At 43.5% G+C, this 20,616-nt stretch overlaps 1 protein-coding gene across 1 annotated transcript in view; it reads left to right on the top strand.

Annotated features, from left to right (window-relative positions):
• Window positions 1–20,616, top strand: part of LOC136873813 (uncharacterized) — a 902,018-nt gene that overhangs the window by 864,281 nt on the left and 17,121 nt on the right. Inside the window, exons 9-11 of the mRNA XM_067147067.2 lie at window positions 7,369–7,386; window positions 17,713–17,941; window positions 18,428–18,761. Of these exons, the coding sequence (XP_067003168.2) occupies window positions 7,369–7,386; window positions 17,713–17,941; window positions 18,428–18,761 (581 nt within the window). The remainder of the gene's footprint in view (window positions 1–7,368; window positions 7,387–17,712; window positions 17,942–18,427; window positions 18,762–20,616) is intronic.

Here is a 20,616-nt window from a genome sequence, read left to right as displayed (position 1 = left end):
GCATTATTATTTAAAAAAAACGAACAATGGAGTTCTGTACTTCTATGGTCATGGCCCCAAACTGGAAAAAGGCACCCCTTACATCCTCGCTTTAAAGCGCTGGGATATCGGGCTGGAAAAACATTAGGGCCAAGAAAGAATAATAATTTTATTGGCTTTACGTCCTACTAACAACGTTTACGGTTTTCGGAGACGCCTAGGTACCGGAAGTTAGTCCCGCAGGAGTTCTTTTGCGTGCCATTAAATCTACCGACACGAGGCTGACGTATTTGAGCTAGTGATGGGAAACGATACCCGTGTTTGAACGGGATCGAGCCGACCCGATACGCGCCGAGGCTCGAGCCTGTTCCAAGTAAGCTCGAGCAGTAACGTGACCGAAGGCGGAGTCTGACTCGGGCTACAGCTAGTGATGGGCAAACGATACCCGTGTTCGAGCCGACCCGATACTCGCCGATGTTCGAGCCTGTTCGAAGCAAGCTCGAGCAGCAAATTGACCGAAGGCGGAGTCTGACTTGGGCTACAGCTAGTGATGAGCAAACGATACCCGTGTTGAGCGGGATCGAGCCGACCCGATACGCACCGAGGCTCGAGCCTGTTCCAAGCAAGCTCGAGCAGTAACGTGACCGAAGGCGGAGTCTGACTCGGGCTACAGCTAGTGATGGGCAAACGATACCCGTGTTCGAGCCGACCCGATACGCGCCGAGGTTCGAACCTGTTCGAAGCAAGCTCGAGCGGTAACGTGACCGAAGGTGGAGTTTGACTCGGGCTACAGCTAGTGATGGGCAAACGATACCCGTGTTCGAGCCGACCCGATACGCGCCGAGGCTCGAGCCTGTTCCAAACAAGCTCGAGCAGTAACGTGACCGAAGGCGGAGTCTGACTCGGGCTACAGCTAGTGATGGGCAAACGATACCCATGTTCGAGCCGACCCGATACGCGCCGAGGCTCGAGCCTGTTCGAAGCAAGCTCGAGCAGTCACGTGACAGAAGGCGGAGTCTGACTTGCCCTACAGCTAGTGATGGGCAAACGATACTTGTGTTCGAGCTGACTCCATACGCGCCGCGGTTCGAGCCTGTTCGAAGCAAGCTCGAGCAGTAACATGACCATAGGCGGAGTCTTACTCGGGCTACAGCTAGTGATGGGCAAACGATACCCGTGTTCGAGCCGACCCTATACGCGCCGAGGTTCGAGCCTGTTCGAAGCAAGCTCGAGCAGTAACGTGACCAAAGGCGGAGTCTGACTCGGGCTACAGCTAGTGATGGGCAAACGATACCCGTGTTGAGCGGGATCGAGCCGACCCGATACGCACCGAGGCTCGAGGCTGTTCCAAGCAAGCTAGAGCAGTCACGTGACTGAAGACGAAGTCTGACTCGGGCTACAGTGCGAACGTGCTGATAAGCAAACAGCATAAGAAATGAGCACCGTTCACGCAGGTGTGTGTATGATATTGATAACGAAGGTACGTGCTTTCAGATATTCCTACATTCAGTCATTGAGTATATCTTATGGCGAATAAAGATTGTCCATAAAATTAGAAGGCTTAGATAATGATAATATGCAATGAAAAGGACAAAGCATGTATCCGTAATATTCCCCGCGTATTAACAGAAGTATTTCATCCCAAGGCAGCACTTGTGTGCCTTGTAACAACTGTACGTTTGACGCAACATTATGAATAAAGAACCAAACCAAAACCTATCGCGCAATAGCCCCGAAGGACCATGGCCTACCAAGCGACCGCTGCTCAGCCTGAAGCTCTGCAGATTACGAGGTGTCGTGTGGTCAGCACGACAGATCCTCTCGTCTGTTATTCTTGGCTTTCTAGACCGTGCAAAATTATGAATACGGTAATATTATTCTTACATTGTCATGCTTTGGACGCCTAAGACAGCTGTGCAGCACGGCAGGCGAGGTTCTCCTTCTGTCCTCAATGTTGGAGGGTTTGAATCCACTCCTTGGGAGAGAATTACCCTTTTTGCTCGTATAGAAAATTTTGCGTAAGAAACTATTGACATCTCATCAATCATGTACACAAATACATGCATAAATATTATTATTCAGCAATGTTACTGTCTGGTTGCGTGAAATATATATGAAAATCAAAAGTGACTCGAGATTTCACTCTGTATCCTTTACCATAATTCAGGTCAATCGGTCCAGTAGTTTTCGAGCCCATCTGGAACAAATAAAACAAGATACCATCTTATGGTGTTAAAAAAATCTGCCCCCGCCGGGTATCGAACCCGGGACCTCTGTGACCAAAGGCCAACACGCTAACCATTGAGCCTTGCAGCCCAGCGAGAAATGCGCCAACAACTGAAGATACATTTTTAGTCTTATAACCATTCAAATATGTAACTATTACGACACGTGTAGTGGTTTCCTTTTTCTGTATTTATACGGCCCAAACAACACATTTTAGTAGACAATTGGTTAATTCGGATGGAGGCATTTGTAACGAATCATCGCACAAACACAAATTTTGGCTGTCTCCAATATGTAGGTATGGGTCGAAATTATATTATGTACAAAAGACACGGGTCCGCCTCTGTGGTGTAGTGGTTAGTGTGATTAGCTGCCACCCCCGGAGGCCCGGGTTCGATTCCCGGCTCTGCCACGAAATTTGAAAAGTGGTATGAGGGCTGGAACGGGGTCCACTCAGCCTCGGGAGGTCAACTGAGTAGAGGTGGGTTCGATTCCCACCTCAGCCATCCTGGAAGTGGTTTTCTGTGGTTTCCCACTTCTCCTCCAGGCGAATGCCGGGATGGTACCTAACTTACGGCCACGGCCGCTTCCTTCCCTCTTCCTTGCCTATCCCTTCCAATCTTCCCATCCCCCCCACAAGGCCCCTGTTCAGCATAGCAGGTGAGGCCGCCTGGGCGCGGTACTGGTCATACTCCCCAGTTGTATCCCCCGACCAAGAGTCTGAAGCTCCAGGACACTGCCCTTGAGGCGGTAGAGGTGGGATCCCTCGCCGAGTCCGAGGGAAAAGCCGAACCTGGAGGGTAAACAGATGATGATGATGACAAAAGACACGGAAGTAACAGTAAAGAGGACGAACCGGTACTGTACCGCATAATACTCTTACATATATTTCTCAAGTTTGCTGGGTGTTAGTAACAGCAAGGCGCTAGGTTGCGGCGCGTACAAAAGCTCGAACAAAGCTCGAACTTGCTCGAACTCTGACGTCATCTGTTCGAGCAGTTCGAGCCGGGCTCAAACACATCACTACCAATTGTACTTGTAGTGAAGTACGCAACACACTGAATCTGCTTTAACTACACCTTTATTTTACACCACACTTATCGTTACACAAATGTACAAAAACAGCTCACTCCATCTTTACTTTTTTTCTGCCGCTTTTCTCTCGGCAAAGAAGAGTTATCTACGGTTTTTAGTTCACTCAAAGTCCACTAGGGGCGGCCTACATACTCTTAGCACATGTAGTGTACAGCATAGTCAGAGGTATCGGACCGATTTTTTTGCTTTAACTTTTGACTGCCGGCTGCAGTGGTGTAGTAGGTACGGCGTTGGTCTACTAATCCCAACTTAACGGGTTCAAACCCGACTGAGATCGGTGGGTTTTAAGGGTTTTTAAAGGTGACAACGGCAGTGGTGCCAATTATTACGGATTGTCCGTAATTATTCCGGATTTCACCTCACGATTACGGAATTACGGTCAAAGGGGAAATTATTACGGAAAAGCTGACATTATCAGGAAAAATAATTTTCAGCGGGAAAAAAGAAAAGAAGGAAAAAGGCTCGAAAGGATTGAACATTTCTCCTAAATCGTCCTCATTTCAGTGCTTGTGAGTTGACAATGATACTTATTCCATCATGATTTCCTTTTGCTACCCATAAGCGTTGTAAAATTAATTGTGAATTAAGGAGCTCAAGCGCTGCTCTTCTCCACTATAAATCCTTCAATAATGTTGTATTTGCTGTGTTAAGTGCACTGACAGTTGACAGAAAGATTGAGAAAGAAGTGAGGCCTACATTAAGCACATCTGCACTGGAATCGCTTATGGTTCAGAAGACGAAAATGCCATCAGAGTGGGAAGGATGCTTCAAGAAAACCTACACTGAAAAGCTGCTATTGCGTGAGAAACAAGCTACAAGGAATGTTTTATCACATAACTAACAGGTTGTGTGCAAATGTTATTGTGTAATATGATATACTTTCGGATAGATTGCAAGAGGGAAGAGCAAAAGGGGTGTCATTATCAAGAAGGGAGGAGCATGCTTTGGTTTTGACTCGAAATTTTTCTCGGGGGCGAAGGGCGATTACTGATAATCCACATCAAAGGTTGACACCTCTGCGAACCGCATGTCGTTGGCTTCCTGCACGTTAAAGAACTACTGCGGGTCGAAATTCCAACACCCCGCCGTCTGTTAAGAACGGACGTTAAACAACTTGGATTATTAGTAACTTTTGACTCGAGCTTTTCCGGAATATGGTTCCCTATTTCAAGTTGATTCATTTGCCGTTCCCAATCATCTCTGAAATTTGTAACATCATCCCGGATACAACCTGTATAATTGTTGTTTCCAATCCATTCTTTTTTCCATTTGATCTTGCCCTTGAGGTATGAGGAGGTGAATGACAGGCTGTAGGGGCGGGTGCGAAGACTGGTGTATTCCTTGTACTTCAGACACGTTAGGAAATACTTTCTCCTATTTATCAGAGTTCTGTATTGTATTCCTGCACATATCTTCGAAACACAAGAATCACAGGTATAAATCCTGACCTTACCATTTCTCAGTCACCAATAACACAGTCATAAAAGATATTTATCAAATTTAACCAAATGCAAGAAAAATTTATAAATTATTTATGTTGTCACTTGAGAACGTTCATCAGTCTGACTTAAAATACATGCATAAATTAAAAAAACATTTTAAAATGGTCTAAAAATTCCTCAAAATGATATATATTGACATAAAACGTTTTTGAAATTGAATGATCGCCTCAAATTGGAAAACAAAATACAAAATGATTAAAATCTGTTACCGTATTATTGATTGCTATATCACAGAATGAATTTCTGTATTACTGAGCAACAACGTAATGCAAAGGGATAAAAGATGACATTTCAACATCATCTTCCCCCTACTTGTAATATTATGCAGAGTGGTCCATCATCTCTTTGTGATTCTTGAAGATATTATGCAACCAACCTAACGGTGATAATCCTCAATGTTGATATTGGTCTACTTCCTACCTACTTGCAAGCCTATCCTTCACAAGAAAAAAAGGCTATGTGCCCAAAGGCAACATGCCATTCTAGAAACATGCTGTTTATAGCTTGCTACTGTAATACTTCTACATAGATTTCATCTACACTCATGCTCATAAATTAAGGATAATTGCAGATTGTGGTGCCACACAACGTGGCTCTATACAAAAATGGCGCTAATAGCATAGGCACATAGTGAACACAAACGAAACATATGTGTAAGTCCACGGTATTGGTGATAAGTTGAGAAAACCGTCCCAAAACACGTGCTACAAAACGCCACTGTTTCCTGCGCATGTACCCCGACATCACCACGCACACGTACACAGGCCGCACAACGGGTTGGCATACTCTAGATCAGATGGTCGAGCAGCTGCTGGGGTATAGCCTCCCATTCTTGCACCAGTGCCTGTCGGAGCTCCTGAAGTGTCCTAGGGGTTTGAAGACGAGCAGTGATACGTCGACCGAGAGCATCCCAGACGTGCTCGATGGGGTTTAGGTCTGGAGAACAGGCAGGCCACTCCATTCGCCTGATATCTTCTGTTTCACAGTACTCCTCCACGATGGCAGCTGGGTGGGGCCGTGCATTATCATCCATCAGGAGGAAGATGGGACCCACCGCACCCCTGAAAAGGCGGACATGCTGGTGCAAAATAACATCCCAATACACCTGACCTGTTACAGTTCCTCTGTCAAAGACATGCAGGGGTGTACGTGCACCAATCATAATCCCACCCTACACCATCAAACCACTACCTCCATACAGGTCCCTTTCAAGGACATTACGGGGTTGGTATCTGGTTCCTGGTTCACGCCAGATGAGAACCCGATGAGAATCACTGTTCAGACTATACCTGGACTCGTCCGTGAACATAACCTGGGACCACTATTCCAATGACCATGTACTGTGTTCTTGACACCAGGCTTTACAGGCTCTCCTGTGAACAGGGATCAGTGGAATGCACCTTGCAGGTCCCCGGGCAAATAAACCATGTCTTTTCAGTCGTCTGTAGACGGTGTGTTTGGACACAGCTGTTCCAGTGGCTGTGGCAAGGTCCCGAGCAAGGCTACCTGCAGTACTCCGTGGCCGTCTGCGGGCACTGATGGTGAGATATCGGTCTTCTTGTGGTGTTGTACACTGCGGACGTCCCGTACTGTAGCGTCTGGGCACGTTTCCTGTCGGCTGGAATTGTTGCCATAATCTTGAGATCACACTTTGTGGAACACGGAGGGTCCGTGCTACGACCTGCTGTGTTTGACCAGCCTCCAGTCACCCTATTATTCTACCCCTCATAATGTCATCAATATGTGTTCATTGAGCCATTTTCACCACACAGTCGCCATTAGCACGTCTGAAAACACCTGCACACTTACTCGCTGCAACATACTCTGACTTGCACCAACACACCTTTGCGTATTTGGACTGCTGCCAGCACCACCATGCGACGACCGCAGGTAAATGCATCCCATGGTCATACCCCGAGGTGATTTAAAACCGCAAACCACCCACCATAGCGTTGTTTCACCATGTATAGGAGGTGCTGGTGATATAGTATGTTGCCATGCCAACAAAAAATCAGAGTGAACATAACGGGTAGATGACAACTTAGAAATATACCCTCCTTTACGATCTTTATTGTAAAATTTATGTCAACGTGACGAATACTCTCGGAAGTTGATCTTGGTATTTTAGACTGTCAGATACCTCCTTAATTGTAACCATGTAAGTAGGTTCGACCTTGAACCAGATCTCAGATCCAGGTAAAAATTCTTGACCTGGCTGAGAATCAACCCCGGGACCTCGGCAGGCACACTACCCATAGACATCTTGCCTATTAACCTTTTCCTCATTAACTTTACTATCACTTTAATTTGGTTTCATTTTTGTACCTGGATAATATTAAAATCACTTTTTGTACTTAAATTGTAAATATGGTATGCTTTTGAATACTTCCATGTTAATCATGAATGAAACATCTATTATTTATATATTGTCATTTTTAATTCAATAAATGGATTCTAATTGAAAGTGATGTAGATATTTTTAATTTTCCTCTCACAGCTGAAATTTATGTTCATATTGTGCATTCTTACAAATTTTGTTTGCTAATTGCATTTTTTTTCTTTACAGATTTGAATTCACAGATTGGTAAGTTTCCTTACGATACCTGTATAAATATGCTACAGTCAGATTGTCAAAATGATTAATCATATTCTGCAGCTGTAGAGTGGCAGATGATGAATTAACATAATGAGAGATCATGGAGAGTCTTCTCATGAACAAAATTGATACTAAGGTCAATTTCCTACCACACACTGACCAGCATGTCAGTTACACAGGTTCTATGACTGTAAGAATGGGTGTTAAAAATTCCTGCAAATTTGTACAGCATTTCAGAACGAAAAGTTATGTGGGAGCTGTGACATGAGGACCACTGTGACCAGCCCAATGGGAAGTAACAGTTTGTTATTTTGAGGATACATTAGAGCTCCATGTTGCTATTAAAATGGTATCGTGAATCACCATTAGATGAATAACAAATTCTGCAGCATATCCTGACAAGACCTGCCAGCTGCTGTCTGTTCCGTAAATGAATAAAAGGACATAAAAATATTTTGTCCAGGGTAAACCACTCAGAAACTTTACCTATGGTAAAATGCATTCATATTCAATGTTACAAGGTGTGTTTTTTTAAGCAAGTACTGCTTTGATATAGAAAAAGTAATGTCATTTTTTAAGAAATTCTTTTTTTTTATCATGTAAGCCTATACCTTAAACTACTTCTCAACGTAAATTCCAGGCATAGTAAGGCACTTGTCATATCGTGAAGCCGGCTTCTGAATTCCACCCGCATAGTAACCTGCCGCCTGATGTGCCAGGCACTGCCGCGCGGTCATTTTTAGGTCATCATCGCCGTCGTGGCGTTGACTTCCTAAATGCTTTCTCAGGTGCAGGAACAAGTGGTAGTCACTAGACACTATGTCACGACTATACGGAGGATGATCAAATTGTCCCCAACCATTTGAAGCGATGAAGTCGCGGGTTTGATTAGCTGTGTGAGATCGTACATTGTCATGAAGCAATGTGAGCATGACAAGCCGTTTGTTTTGGATTGCGTGAGTACAACTTCCGATAATCTAAGCATCCTGACACAATTTCATAAAGAACACTCCTTGAAATTTCATGAACTGATAACTTAATGGTGAAATCATAAAGCATCTGTTTTCTTGAACCTTTGCATCAACTTTTCGCACCAAGTCTTCAGTAATGACAGACGGTCGCCCACTACACTTCTCGTCGTGAACATCTTTAAATACTCTAACTCATTTTCTTACCATTCCTTCACCGGGCGAGTAGTCCATGCGGTTAGGAGCGCGCAGCTATGACCTCACATTCAGGAGATAGTGGGTTCGAATCCCACTGTCGGCACCCCTGAAGATGCTTTTCCGTAGTTTCCTATTTTCACACCAGGCAAATACTGGGGCTGTAACTACGGCCGCTTCCTTCCCATTCCTAGGCCGTTCCTATCTCATCGTCGCCGTAAGACCTACCTGTGTCGGTGCGACGTAAAGCAAATAAAAATATTACCATTCCTTTGGTTATAATATGTTCTCCAAACACTTCACTAATCTGCCGATGAATTTCAACAGCTTTCACACCTTTTCCATTTTAAAATCGAAACACAGCGCGTACCGTACTTCACACTTGGCGGGACCGTTTATTGTCAGAGGCATTTTCAATACGCACAAACAAACGTACATACGGCCGAATTCTTCCGTAATAGTGTTTGTGGCTAGCCTACAGATGTACAGTACATACTGAACGCGTATGCTCTGATCGACGATCGAAGCACTGCAGCGGCCATGTTTAAAAACGGTACTTACTTTAAAAAACATGCTTCGTACAAGAGGGATGTTTATACACCATAAGGTTCGTGAGGCTTCATGTACACTAAAAATGTTGTTTTGTCAATTAATATCACCACAAGATGAATTCATCATCCACCTCCTCCAGCAGGAAATTGCAAGAGTTCACTTGCTATTCCGTATCCCTTGGTCTTAAAGAGTACAAGAGTTGGCCGTGCAGTTAGGAGTGCGCAGCTGTGAGCTAGTATTCGGGAAATAGTGGGTTCAAACCCCATTGTCGGCAGCCTTGAGGATGGTTTCCTATTTTCATACCAGGCAAATGCTGGGGCTATACCTTAATTAAGGCCACGTCCACTTCCTTCACTCCTAGTCCTTACCTATTCCATCGTCACCATGTCAGTGCGATATAATCAAATACAGTAGAGACAATACAGGACACTCAGCGAGATATCGAGCGACAGCTATTGGAGCTGTCTCTAGCGGATTGACCTGAGAACTGCTGATTCTGTCATAAGAGCACATGTATTTGTGTGTGAAATTTTTGGTGTTATTTATGCGTTTTCAGTGAGTTGACATAATTAAATAGTCGCGTGTGTCATTCCTTGATATCTCCTCTCAACGTGAGAGAAAAGGTAGGTGCTGTGTTAGGCTGCAGTAACTATGAAGTAGAGAAGAATGCGCGGTCTTTCTTCCGTATCCCTCGTGACAAGAAAATGTAAGTAATATTGTGTATGCATATATACTGACTGACAGAGCAAATGCAACACCAAGAAGGAGTGGTCAGAACTTTATGCCAATTGCAGGGTAGACTGACGTCACTGAGGTATGCTCATGATGTGAAATGCGCCGCTGTGCTGCGCACGTAGCGAACGATAAATGGGACACGGCGTTGGCGAATGGCCCACTTCGTACCGTGATTTCTCAGCCGACAGTCATTGTAGAACGTGTTGTCGTGTGCCACAGGACACGTGTATAGCTAAGAATGCCAGGCCGCCGTCAACGGAGGCATTTCCAGCAGACAGACGACTTTACGAGGGGTATGGTGATCGGGCTGAGAAGGGCAGGTTGGTCGCTTCGTCAAATCGCAGCCGATACCCATAGGGATGTGTCCACGGTGCAGCGCCTGTGGCGAAGATGGTTGGCGCAGGGACATGTGGCACGTGCGAGGGGTCCAGGCGCAGCCCGAGTGACGTCAGCACGCGAGGATCGGCGCATCCGCCGCCAAGCGGTGGCAGCCCCGCACGCCACGTCAACCGCCATTCTTCAGCATGTGCAAGACACCCTGGCTGTTCCAATATCGACCAGAACAATTTCCCGTCGATTGGTTGAAGGAGGCCTGCACTTCCGGCGTCCGCTCAGAAGACTACCATTGACTCCACAGCATAGACGTGCACGCCTGGCATGGTGGCGGACTAGAGCGACTTGGATGAGGGAATGGCGGAACGTCGTGTTCTCCGATGAGTCACGCTTCTGTTCTGTCAGTGATAGTCACCGCAGACGAGTGTGGCGTCGGCGTGTAGAAAGGTCAAATGTGGCAGTAACTGTGGAGCGCCCTACCGCTAGACAACTCGGCATCATGGTTTGGGACGCTATTGCGTATGATTCCACGTCACCTCTAGTGCGTATTCAAGGCACGTTAAATGCCCACCGCTACGTGCAGCATGTGCTGCGGCCGGTGGCACTCCCGTACCTTCAGGGGCTGCCCAATGCTCTGTTTCAGCAGGATAATGCCCGTCCACACACTGCTCGCATCTCCCAACAGGCTCTACGAGGTGTACAGATGCTTCCGTGGCCAGCGTACTCTCCGGATCTCTCACCAATCGAACACGTGTGGGATCTCAATGGACGCCGTTTGCAAACTCTGCCCCAGCCTCGTACGGACGACCAACTGTGGCAAATGGTTGACAGAGAATGGAGAACCATCCCTCAGGACACCATCCGCACTCTTATTGACTCTGTACCTCGACGTGTTTCTGCGTGCATCGCCGCTCGCGGTGGTCCTACATCCTACTGAGTCGATGCCGTGCGCATTGTGTAACCTGCATATCGGTTTGAAATAAACATCAATTATTCGTCCGTGCCGTCTCTGTTTTTTCCCCAACTTTCATCCCTTTCGAACCACTCCTTCTTGGTGTTGCATTTGCTCTGGCAGTCAGTGTATATTCTTCCAGTGGCAAAGAGATTTTTATAGTACTCATACTCTTCTGACCTGCTCGACCCATATTTTAACTGGCTTAAAATATAATACGCATATTTGACTGTATAGTGCAAAAGTTAACCTTCAATACCGATGTGTTGTTGTAGGTGTGATCTTTGATTTAATTCAGGAAAATACATATGCATATGAGTGTGGCTGGTTGTGTTCCAAGTTACCCCATTTGGAATGCCGTAATGCGTTGTCAAGCACTGAAGAAAATATGGGTGATTTAAGAAATGTACATATTTTGTTGAAACAATATGATGATGCAAATTTGCTTTACCCTAATGTAATGGCATTATGGCAAGTATTGCTTATAGGGAAAGTTTGAATGTTTTTGAGGCTAAATTTATAGATTTTTCTTTCTGTTAGTAGGCTTCAAGTTAAAAGGAAAATTGTCCAGCTCTTAAAAGTAAATTCTTTGAATCATATGTGTAAGGAATGTGGCGATATTTTTGTTGACAAGTGTTTTAATATGATGATAAATGCTTTTAAATGAGAAAAAAGAAAAATCTAGCCGTGAACGTTCAGGCAGGAATTCTAAAGCTGAAAAAGTAATGCATAAATAAAAGATCAAGCCCTTTTTCTTTGCTAGTTGCTTTACGTCGCACCGACACAGATACGTCTTATGGCGACGATGGGACAGGAAAGGGCTAGGAGTGGGAAGGAAGCGGCCGTGGCCTTAATTAAGGTACAGCCTCAGCATCTGCCTGGTGTGAAAATGGGAAACCACGGAAAACCATTTTCAGGGCTGCCGACAGTGGGGTTCGAACCTACTATCTCCCGAATACTGGATACTGGCCGCACTTAAGCGACTGCAGCTGTCGAGCTCGGTACAAGCCCTTTCACAGCAGTCCATTTCACATCTTAATTATATGTCTAATATCAGTCTTTAAATAATAATCTGTTAAATAATTCTTCATTCATTTATCCAGAGTTGCTTTAGCAACTTTGTAGTTAATATAATTATATATTGGTGTTTCAAAGGTTGCCAATATGGATGTCGAAGATAACCGAGGTCTACCGATTCAGCACTAGGGAGCTCGGGGCTCAAGAAAAGGTTCGCATATAGTAGAATTTAGCGCGAATTTTCAGGTCAAGCCACTAGGAGCGCCACTTGCGACTTGTCTCCCATTTTAACAAGGCTAAATCCGGAAGTGTCGCGTATTGTCTCCACTGTATTTGATATAATATACAACGGGTGATTGATTGTCAATATATTAGTAGCCTATGTGTTTCGGGATCCCCAACTTCCTTCTTCAGTGATTTCTACATCAATATCAACATTCCCCATATCTCAAAATATAATATTATTCTGTTTTAAAAAAACATTGTGAAACATTGTATAAAATCAGATATTGATAATATATTGACGGCGGACCAAAGTATCACCTGTTGTATATTATATGAAACTAGTCAGTACGGACGAACTAAGGGACCGAAAATGGTCAAATTTGTTGAATGTCAGTGCGACGTAAAGCTAATTGTAAAAAAAAAAAGAAAAAACAGGGGTCATCTGTGGCATTCAGGTATTGTGGTTGGGTGGTTGACCAACGCAAGCTACTCCAATTCTTCCATCATTTCCGAATATGCATGGTCATCTTGTGCTCTTGTCAATACACAAACATTCTGTGTATCTGGTTTCTCTTATAAGAACTGATCATACCACTTTATCTGTCAGGTCACCATTCTTCTTTCCACTGGACGCTGGAAGACATATACACAATGAATAATATTACATAAATTTCCCTGTATACTAATGTATCAACCAAGCAATAACTTGCTATGGCTATGGAGCCAAGCTCTGCAATTGGGAGTTGAACAAGTTTGAACCCCAATGTCAGCTGTCCTGAGAATAGTTTTGTGTGGTTTCATTTTCAGGCAGACAAATGCCAGGACAGTTTCTATTCATAGTCCACAGCCAATTCCTTCCACGTCCCTACCCAATTTCATTCACGTTCATTAATTTCATTTTTATTAGCACCCCCTGTGGGTGGGGGACACAGACGAAGAATACACCCACGGTATCCCCTGACTGTCGTAAGAGGTGACTAAAGGGGCGACAAAGGGATGATGAAATCAGAACCATGAAACTACTTGTAATTAGTACCATCGTGCGGAGAATACCAGAGGAGTGCAACAGGCTTCGGCAGCCGGCATATTTCCTCTTCTCGCCGCTAGATGGGGGCTTCATTCATTCCATTCCTGACCCGTCAGATGACTGGAAACAGGCTGTGGATTTTAATTTTATGCAGGGAACACCATGGGTCGCCTTTACTTGCAAATAGTACCACTATGTTAGGTGCACAACAGGTCTGTGATTAGTAACAGCAGAGAGCGGTTCACTGTGGGTTTCCAGTACCTGTGCTTAGCACCATTATGTGAGAAACACTACCGGTCTGGACATTGCCTGTGATTAGTACCACTATATGAGTGACACTGTTGGTCTGTGTACTGCAGAAGATCTCGAAGTTGCTGAATGGTATGGGTGAAGTCTTGGGTTAGGAGTACAAGATGAAAATCAATAAGTCCAAAACAAAAGTAATGGAGTGCAGTCGAACGAAGGCAGGTGATGCGGGAAATATTAGATTAGGAAATGAAGTCTTAAAGGAAGTAGATGAATATTGTTACTTGGGTAGTAAAATAACTAACGATGGCAGAAGTAAGGAAGACATAAAATGCAGACTAGCACAAGCAAGGAAGAGCTTTCTTAAGAAAAGAAATTTGTTCACTTCAAACATTGATATCAGAATTAGAAAGATGTTTTTGAAGACTTTCATGTGGAGCGTGGCATTGTATGGAAGTGAAACCTGGACGATAATTAGCTCAGAAAGAAAGAGAATAGAAGCTTTTGAAATGTGGTGTTACAGAAGAATGCTGAAGGTGAGATGGATAGATCGAATCACGAATGAAGAGATACTGAATCGAATTGGTGAGAGGAGATCGATTTGGCTCAATTTGACGAGAAGAAGAGTTAGAATGATAGGACACATCTTAAGACACCCAGGACTTGTTCAGTTGGTTTTTGAAGGAAGTGTAGGTGGTAAGAACGGTAGGGGTAGACCAAAGTATGAATATGACAAGCAGATTAGAGCAGATATAGGATGCAATAGTTACGTAGAAATGAAAAGGTTAGCACAGGATAGGGTGGCATGGAGAGCTGCATCAAACCAGTCTATGGACTGATGACTCGAACACATGTGAGAAACACCACCGTACTGGGCATTGCCTGTGATTAGTACCACTATATGAGTGACACTGTTCGTCTGTGTTGCCTATGATTTGTACCCACTATGTGAGGAACACCACCGGTCTGGGCGTTGCCTGTGATTAGTACCACTATATGAGTGACACTGTTGGTCTGTGTTGCCTGTGATTTGTACCCACTATGTGAGGAACACCACAGGATAGTATGAGTACCTGTGATTAGTACACCTATATGAAGTGCACCATGGGTTTGCGTTGCCTACGAGTGGCACCATTATGTGAGAAACACCATATGTCTGTGTTACCTGTACAACGTACAATACTTGTAAGTAGTACCATAATGTTTGGAACACCGTGAGTTTACGCTGCCTTTGATTAGTACCACAACTTGAGAAATACCATGGTTCAACTTTACTAGTGATAAGTGCCATTATGAGGGGCTGATGACTTGGATTTTGAACCCCTTTAGACAACAAACATCATCGATTCAGGATTGTGCTTTGGAAGCAGTCCCTTGGTCAGTAATATAGTTTCTGGAAAGGTGAGGTATTTCAGGTCAGATCCACTGATTGTTTTAGATTCATATTCATCCATTCATTCTTCATAATCATGTTGTTTTAATTCTAGTCAGTGGATGAAGTTTGTACTTTTAAATTTACTGCGTTTCATCTCATTTCGTACCATTAGCGGCTGATGACCTAGATGTTACGCTCCTTTAAACAAGCATCATCATCATCATCTTCTTCTTCTTCTTCTTCTTCTTCTTAATTAGTGCCATAAAAACATGCCATACATCGCTGACCTTTTATCAGGAGATTGTACTAAGGGGTAGACATACAATCGCATCACCCACCACTCCGGTATTGCAAATCCAAATACCGGTATGCAGACGTTCAAAATTACAGGATTCATTATGCAGTTTGGTGAGAGAAATACAGTAGTGTATCTCCAGAGGATATCTTTTAACTATTAGCTCAGAATGAATAGTTGGAAACTCTCTCTGAACACTAATTCAAAATTTTACAAGCCAGGATTCAATTCACAGAATTATTATTATTAATACAACTTCCCCCATCAGGAGGCTGCCACAAGGACGAAGTATGTCGACTACACAGTATTTTGCCTTCTAAGTTACTGGTGAGTTTGCTAGTGTGTTAGATAGAAATAACCACCATAAGGCTCAGGAATAAATTTGCAATGAATTTGGGATATGGCATGATGTATGGTTCTTCAAATGTTATATAGATGATTGCGGAGTGGGGTTTCTGAACCTCGTATTGCAGCGATAGCAATGTCGTGAAGTCGTGTCCAGTTGAGACCAAGAGAATCCCGTAGCTGTACACGAAGTTTAGAAATTGTGCCTTGAGCTCCGATCATAGTACTGTTGGTTGGTGTCAAAGAATAGGAATTTTCTGGGCAAAATTTAATGGCAAGTTCCTAAAATGGAAACTCATGGACGGCAGAGTATAGGCAAGACGCTTCAGCGCCATCCATTTTCAGGGCTAGTTGCTTCGGCAGGTGAGTTGTTACACACTCCTTAGCGGATTCCGACTTCCATGGACACCGTCCTGCTGTCTTAAGCAACCAACGCCTTTCATGGTTTCCTATGAGCGTCTATTCGGGCACCTTAACTCTGTGTTTGGTTCATCCCACAGCGCCAGTTCTGCTTACCAAAAGTGGCCCACTTGGCACTCCGATCCAAGAAATAAATCTCTCGTGGCTTCAAAAATGTTTTAAGCAAGATTATTCATATTTCATATAACACTAGCAAACAAACAATCAGCTTTATGTGACTTTTGATATCGCAATCCTAACCACGGGATCTCCAATTTTGCGTGGAATCCAAACTCTAGGGCAGGGATGGCGAACCTATGCCACGCGTGTCATTAGGTGACACGCGAACACGATTTCGGTGGCACACCACATGCACATATTAAAATTTTTATGTACGTTTTGTACTATAGACTATACATATCTCGTGCATCGTATAGTCATAGTGTTTCAGGTTTAAGAAATAAATACAGAAAATCTAGATTCTAGTTCCATTCGAACGTGCATTATACCAACACTACAACACTGATAGGTCCGGAAATCAAGTTAAATAAATGTCAGATGCGGCTGACGAGCCATTCGCTCACCCACATCATTGAATGAGTGAAGTTTGGCTTGTATGTGGTTGCCAGCATCGCGTAATTATTTTTAGTGAGTAACTGTTTATTGTTGTGAACTTTGTAAGATAAATAGTTGCCAAGAAATTATCCCAATTTCGAGATTTGGAGAAACTATCGCATTTTATTTCAAAACCTCATATTACACAAATTAAGTTTTTTTTAATGGTTCGATATTGATAGTTTAGAAATCGAGTTGACTGAATTTTAAGAAAGCATGTATGGGTGAAAAAGTTCGTACAACTTGATGAGGCATAAGTGAAAATTGAGTGTGCTGTTGATGGTGAATACTCTCTCCAGAAGCCGGAGAACTTAACACTCGAACAGTGGAACAGCCTCCCACAAAAATTTTCGGCCATGAAGAAACTTGCTACAGCGCTACTTACTTTGTTTGAGTCATCATACGCCTGCAAGTGGCTATTTTCTACAATGAACGTTATGAAGACAAGTTATGGACGTAATGTAAATGACATAGCTACTAAGTATTTTTGCGGTATTGGCAAAATACGACCATGAAACATGCAATCGCATGTATTTGGTATTTTACAATATAATATATTATGAAACATAATTTGCAATTAGGGATGGAAGTCGGTGGTGGCGGTGGTGAGTGGAGGCGGGAGTTTTATCCATTACAAACGAAAGTAACAAGTGGCACAGTAGACAGTTGAAAATAATAATCCAGACCTAAAATGGCACACTAGTTGGAAAAGGTTCGCCATCCCTGCTCTAGGGACATACAACTGGGTCATAAGGCTTATGTTAATATGACAATATGTTAAACTGTCCTGTGCTGTTTTACAAAAAAAAATCATGAATGCTAAAAGGTTGAATTTTGAACATTCTGGGTGCAGACTAAGCATGTACTAGCAGGAGTGAGTTAGAGCATTTGTAGAAGAATACAATTAGATTGTGCACTGATTTGTTAAATAATAACTATGTGAGACTGTAAGATGATAAATATTAAATCCACTACAACACTGACACTCTCGTTTTGAAAAACTTTTCACTAAAAGGATTTCTTTCTATTATTCAGGGAGCTGTGACTTCCGTGTGTCTCTGATTGACAACCCCCACTCCCAGGTGGCTGGACTGACAGGTTTCTATGGAGTGCTGAGTGTTGGCGCTCGTCACATCATGCTCAGTGGATCTTCACTGGATGAGGTGACGGTAACTTGGGACTGGTCTCACTTCCATCAGTTCCACTTGGCTGCTACAGGGAGAAAGGAAGATGAGAACCGAATCTGTGTTCTCCACACAAGCAGGTGAGACTTGTAGACTACTAGTTGTTGAATCCATCAGTGACAGGTTAGTTTTTATACAGCAAGGTCTGTATACTGTATACATTGCTGGACACTTCCCCCTTACTGGATGCTTCATCAGAATTACAGACTTCCTAGTAAACAAAGAAACATACAACTATTAGGAACCACTTACAGACATGCGTCTGTCTATCAATATATAGAAGTTTAAATTATTTTCTCTTCATTTTGAGAGTTAATGTCTATAAAATTTCACGATGCCTTAATGTGTGTCATCTCCAAAAGTCTTTCAACTACAGAAAATACCAACTTTCATTTTATTCCCCTCCACTGATGGCTATAACTTCAAGGTGATCATATCAAATGGCACATAATTAATCTACATGTATATGTTCCTATTTCTGAATTTATCCTTTAAAACTATCAGAACCATCCTAGTTCTGTATGTTTTCATTATAGTATTTCTAAATTTTTGTCTTTTTTTTTCAGTGAATTCTGTGCAGGTCCAGGTCAAATATACTTCTTCTGTATGCATGCCCCAAAACTGCTTCAATGTTTGTTGAAGAAAGGGCACATGTATCAAGCATTTCCTTCCCCGGTTCCTCTACGCAGCGGCCGGCGATTGAGCCGCAGCGAGAGCGACTTGCGTTGTTATTACACAGCAGAGGAGGCTAATAATGCCAGTGGTTCTCAAGATGGTTATTACAGCCCATCGGATTTCCTAAGACGGCCAGTTCTCATGCGATCCCACAGTGGGTCACGCGATTCTGGTGTACGTGTATCATCAGCATCAGATGACTCGACTCAACCTGTACGAGGCAAGGTAAGCTTAAAACTACCCATTTGCTTACTCAGTTTCCGGATATTAGATTGCATCAGGCTTCAGAAACATACTACCACTTCACTTTGTCTGTCTGAGCAAGTTTCCAATGCCCACCCTAAAGGGATGGGGCAAGCCACCTAGAAGGTAACACCTTCTCTTTGGCCAGAAGATTAGGTGGGATGAAAGAGGTGTGCAGGATAAAGAAAGGTGGTTGGGCAGAGACTTGAGGACTAGGAAGGAGTAGGGGGGTGGTCTCTTGGCTAAGTGTGATTTTATTTATTGAATAGGAGAGTGTGCAAGTTTAGGTACATAGGATGAATGTGTACAAACATGTGATGTCTAATTTTACATGGTAACCTGAGCAGATATTTATCAAAAATCTTGATATTAGCTATATAACCTTTTTCTTTTCTTTTTTTAATGCGGAATATTGGTGTTAACAATTTAGTACATACCTACCTTACAATAGAAATGTGAAACAGTGTGTGAGGCTTGAATATATAATTTTTATGATATACATAGATACATACATAGATGTTACTCAGGGTATACACACTGGACTGCTTATATGTTATTAAATTACTTGATTTTTTTTTTAAATACGTACACTACAAGGAATACAGATGTTAATATTCTTTACAACTGGGGCCACACCAAGTCCACGACATTTTAGGTAGTCTAAACTGGACCGATTTAGCAGGGGCTGCATATCAATTTTAACATTCTGATTTGCCATCCTCTAGCAGTAAAGAACTCTATTGGATTATTCGTAAGGTGGAGTAAACTTTTGTCAAGTGGATGCAGAGCGCTGACAACAATTATGACATTGAGTGCCGAGATTGTTACCTGCTGTTCAGATATCAACATCCTCATGAATAAAAATATTTTTGATATATTGGGTAGCCCCGTATAAGTCACTATGAACCGGAATTAATGTTCTACTCGATATAACAGAAATGGTCTGATAACATGGTTATGGTCGTGGGTCTCTCTCTCTCTCTCTCCTCTCTCTCTCTCTCCTCTCTCTCTCTCTCTCTCTCTCTCTCTCTCTCTCTCTCTCTCTCTCTCTCTCTCTCTCTCTCTCTCTCTCTCTCTCTCTCTCTCTCTCTCTCTCTCTCTCTCTCTCTCTCTCTCTCTCTCTCTCTCTCTCCTCTCTCTCTCTCTCTCTCTCTCTCTCTCTTCTCTCTCTCTCTCTCTCTCTCTCTCTCTCTCTCTCTCTCTCTCTCTCTCTCTCTCTCCTCTCTCTCTCTCTCTCTCTCTCTCTCTCTCTCTCTCTCTCTCTCTCTCTCTCTCTCTCTCTCTCTCTCTCTCTCTCCTCTCTCTCTCCTCTCTCTCTCTCTCTCTCTCTCTCTCTCTCTCTCTCTCTCTCTCTCTCTCTCTCTCTCTCTCTCTCTCTCTCTCTCTCTCTCTCTCTCTCTCTCTCTCTCTCTCTCTCTCTCTCTCTCTCTCTCTCTCTCATTTTCTTATCAAATGCAGTCTGCTATTGGGCTAAATTTTCATCATTGGCCCTGCCCAGGACTTTGGCAGTCTCCGCATGGTCGGCGCCCACCTGGTGGAGGACTGTCTTGATTACTGAGTTGTTGTTGCTTTGAATGACATGGCCATATCACCGAAGTCAAGCTTCTGTAGCTTTCTTTACAATTAGGGCCACACGAAGTCCACATTGCACATCTTAATTTCTGATCTGGTCCAAGAGAGTCAGCCCCAGTGACTTTCACAACATCCTCATGTCCATAGCTTGGAGACCTGTCCATGTTTCCTTGTCAAAGGGCAACATTCTGCTCCGTAGAGATCAACTGGTCTTATCACTGTCATGTAAATTTTAGCCTTCGGATATTTGGTCATCTTTTTATCG

The sequence above is a fragment of the Anabrus simplex genome, chromosome 5 (assembly GCF_040414725.1).
Source record: "Anabrus simplex isolate iqAnaSimp1 chromosome 5, ASM4041472v1, whole genome shotgun sequence".
NCBI lineage: Eukaryota > Metazoa > Arthropoda > Insecta > Orthoptera > Tettigoniidae > Anabrus > Anabrus simplex.
Note: the sequence above shows the minus strand (reverse complement) of the source record. Positions and strands in the feature narration are given on the sequence as shown.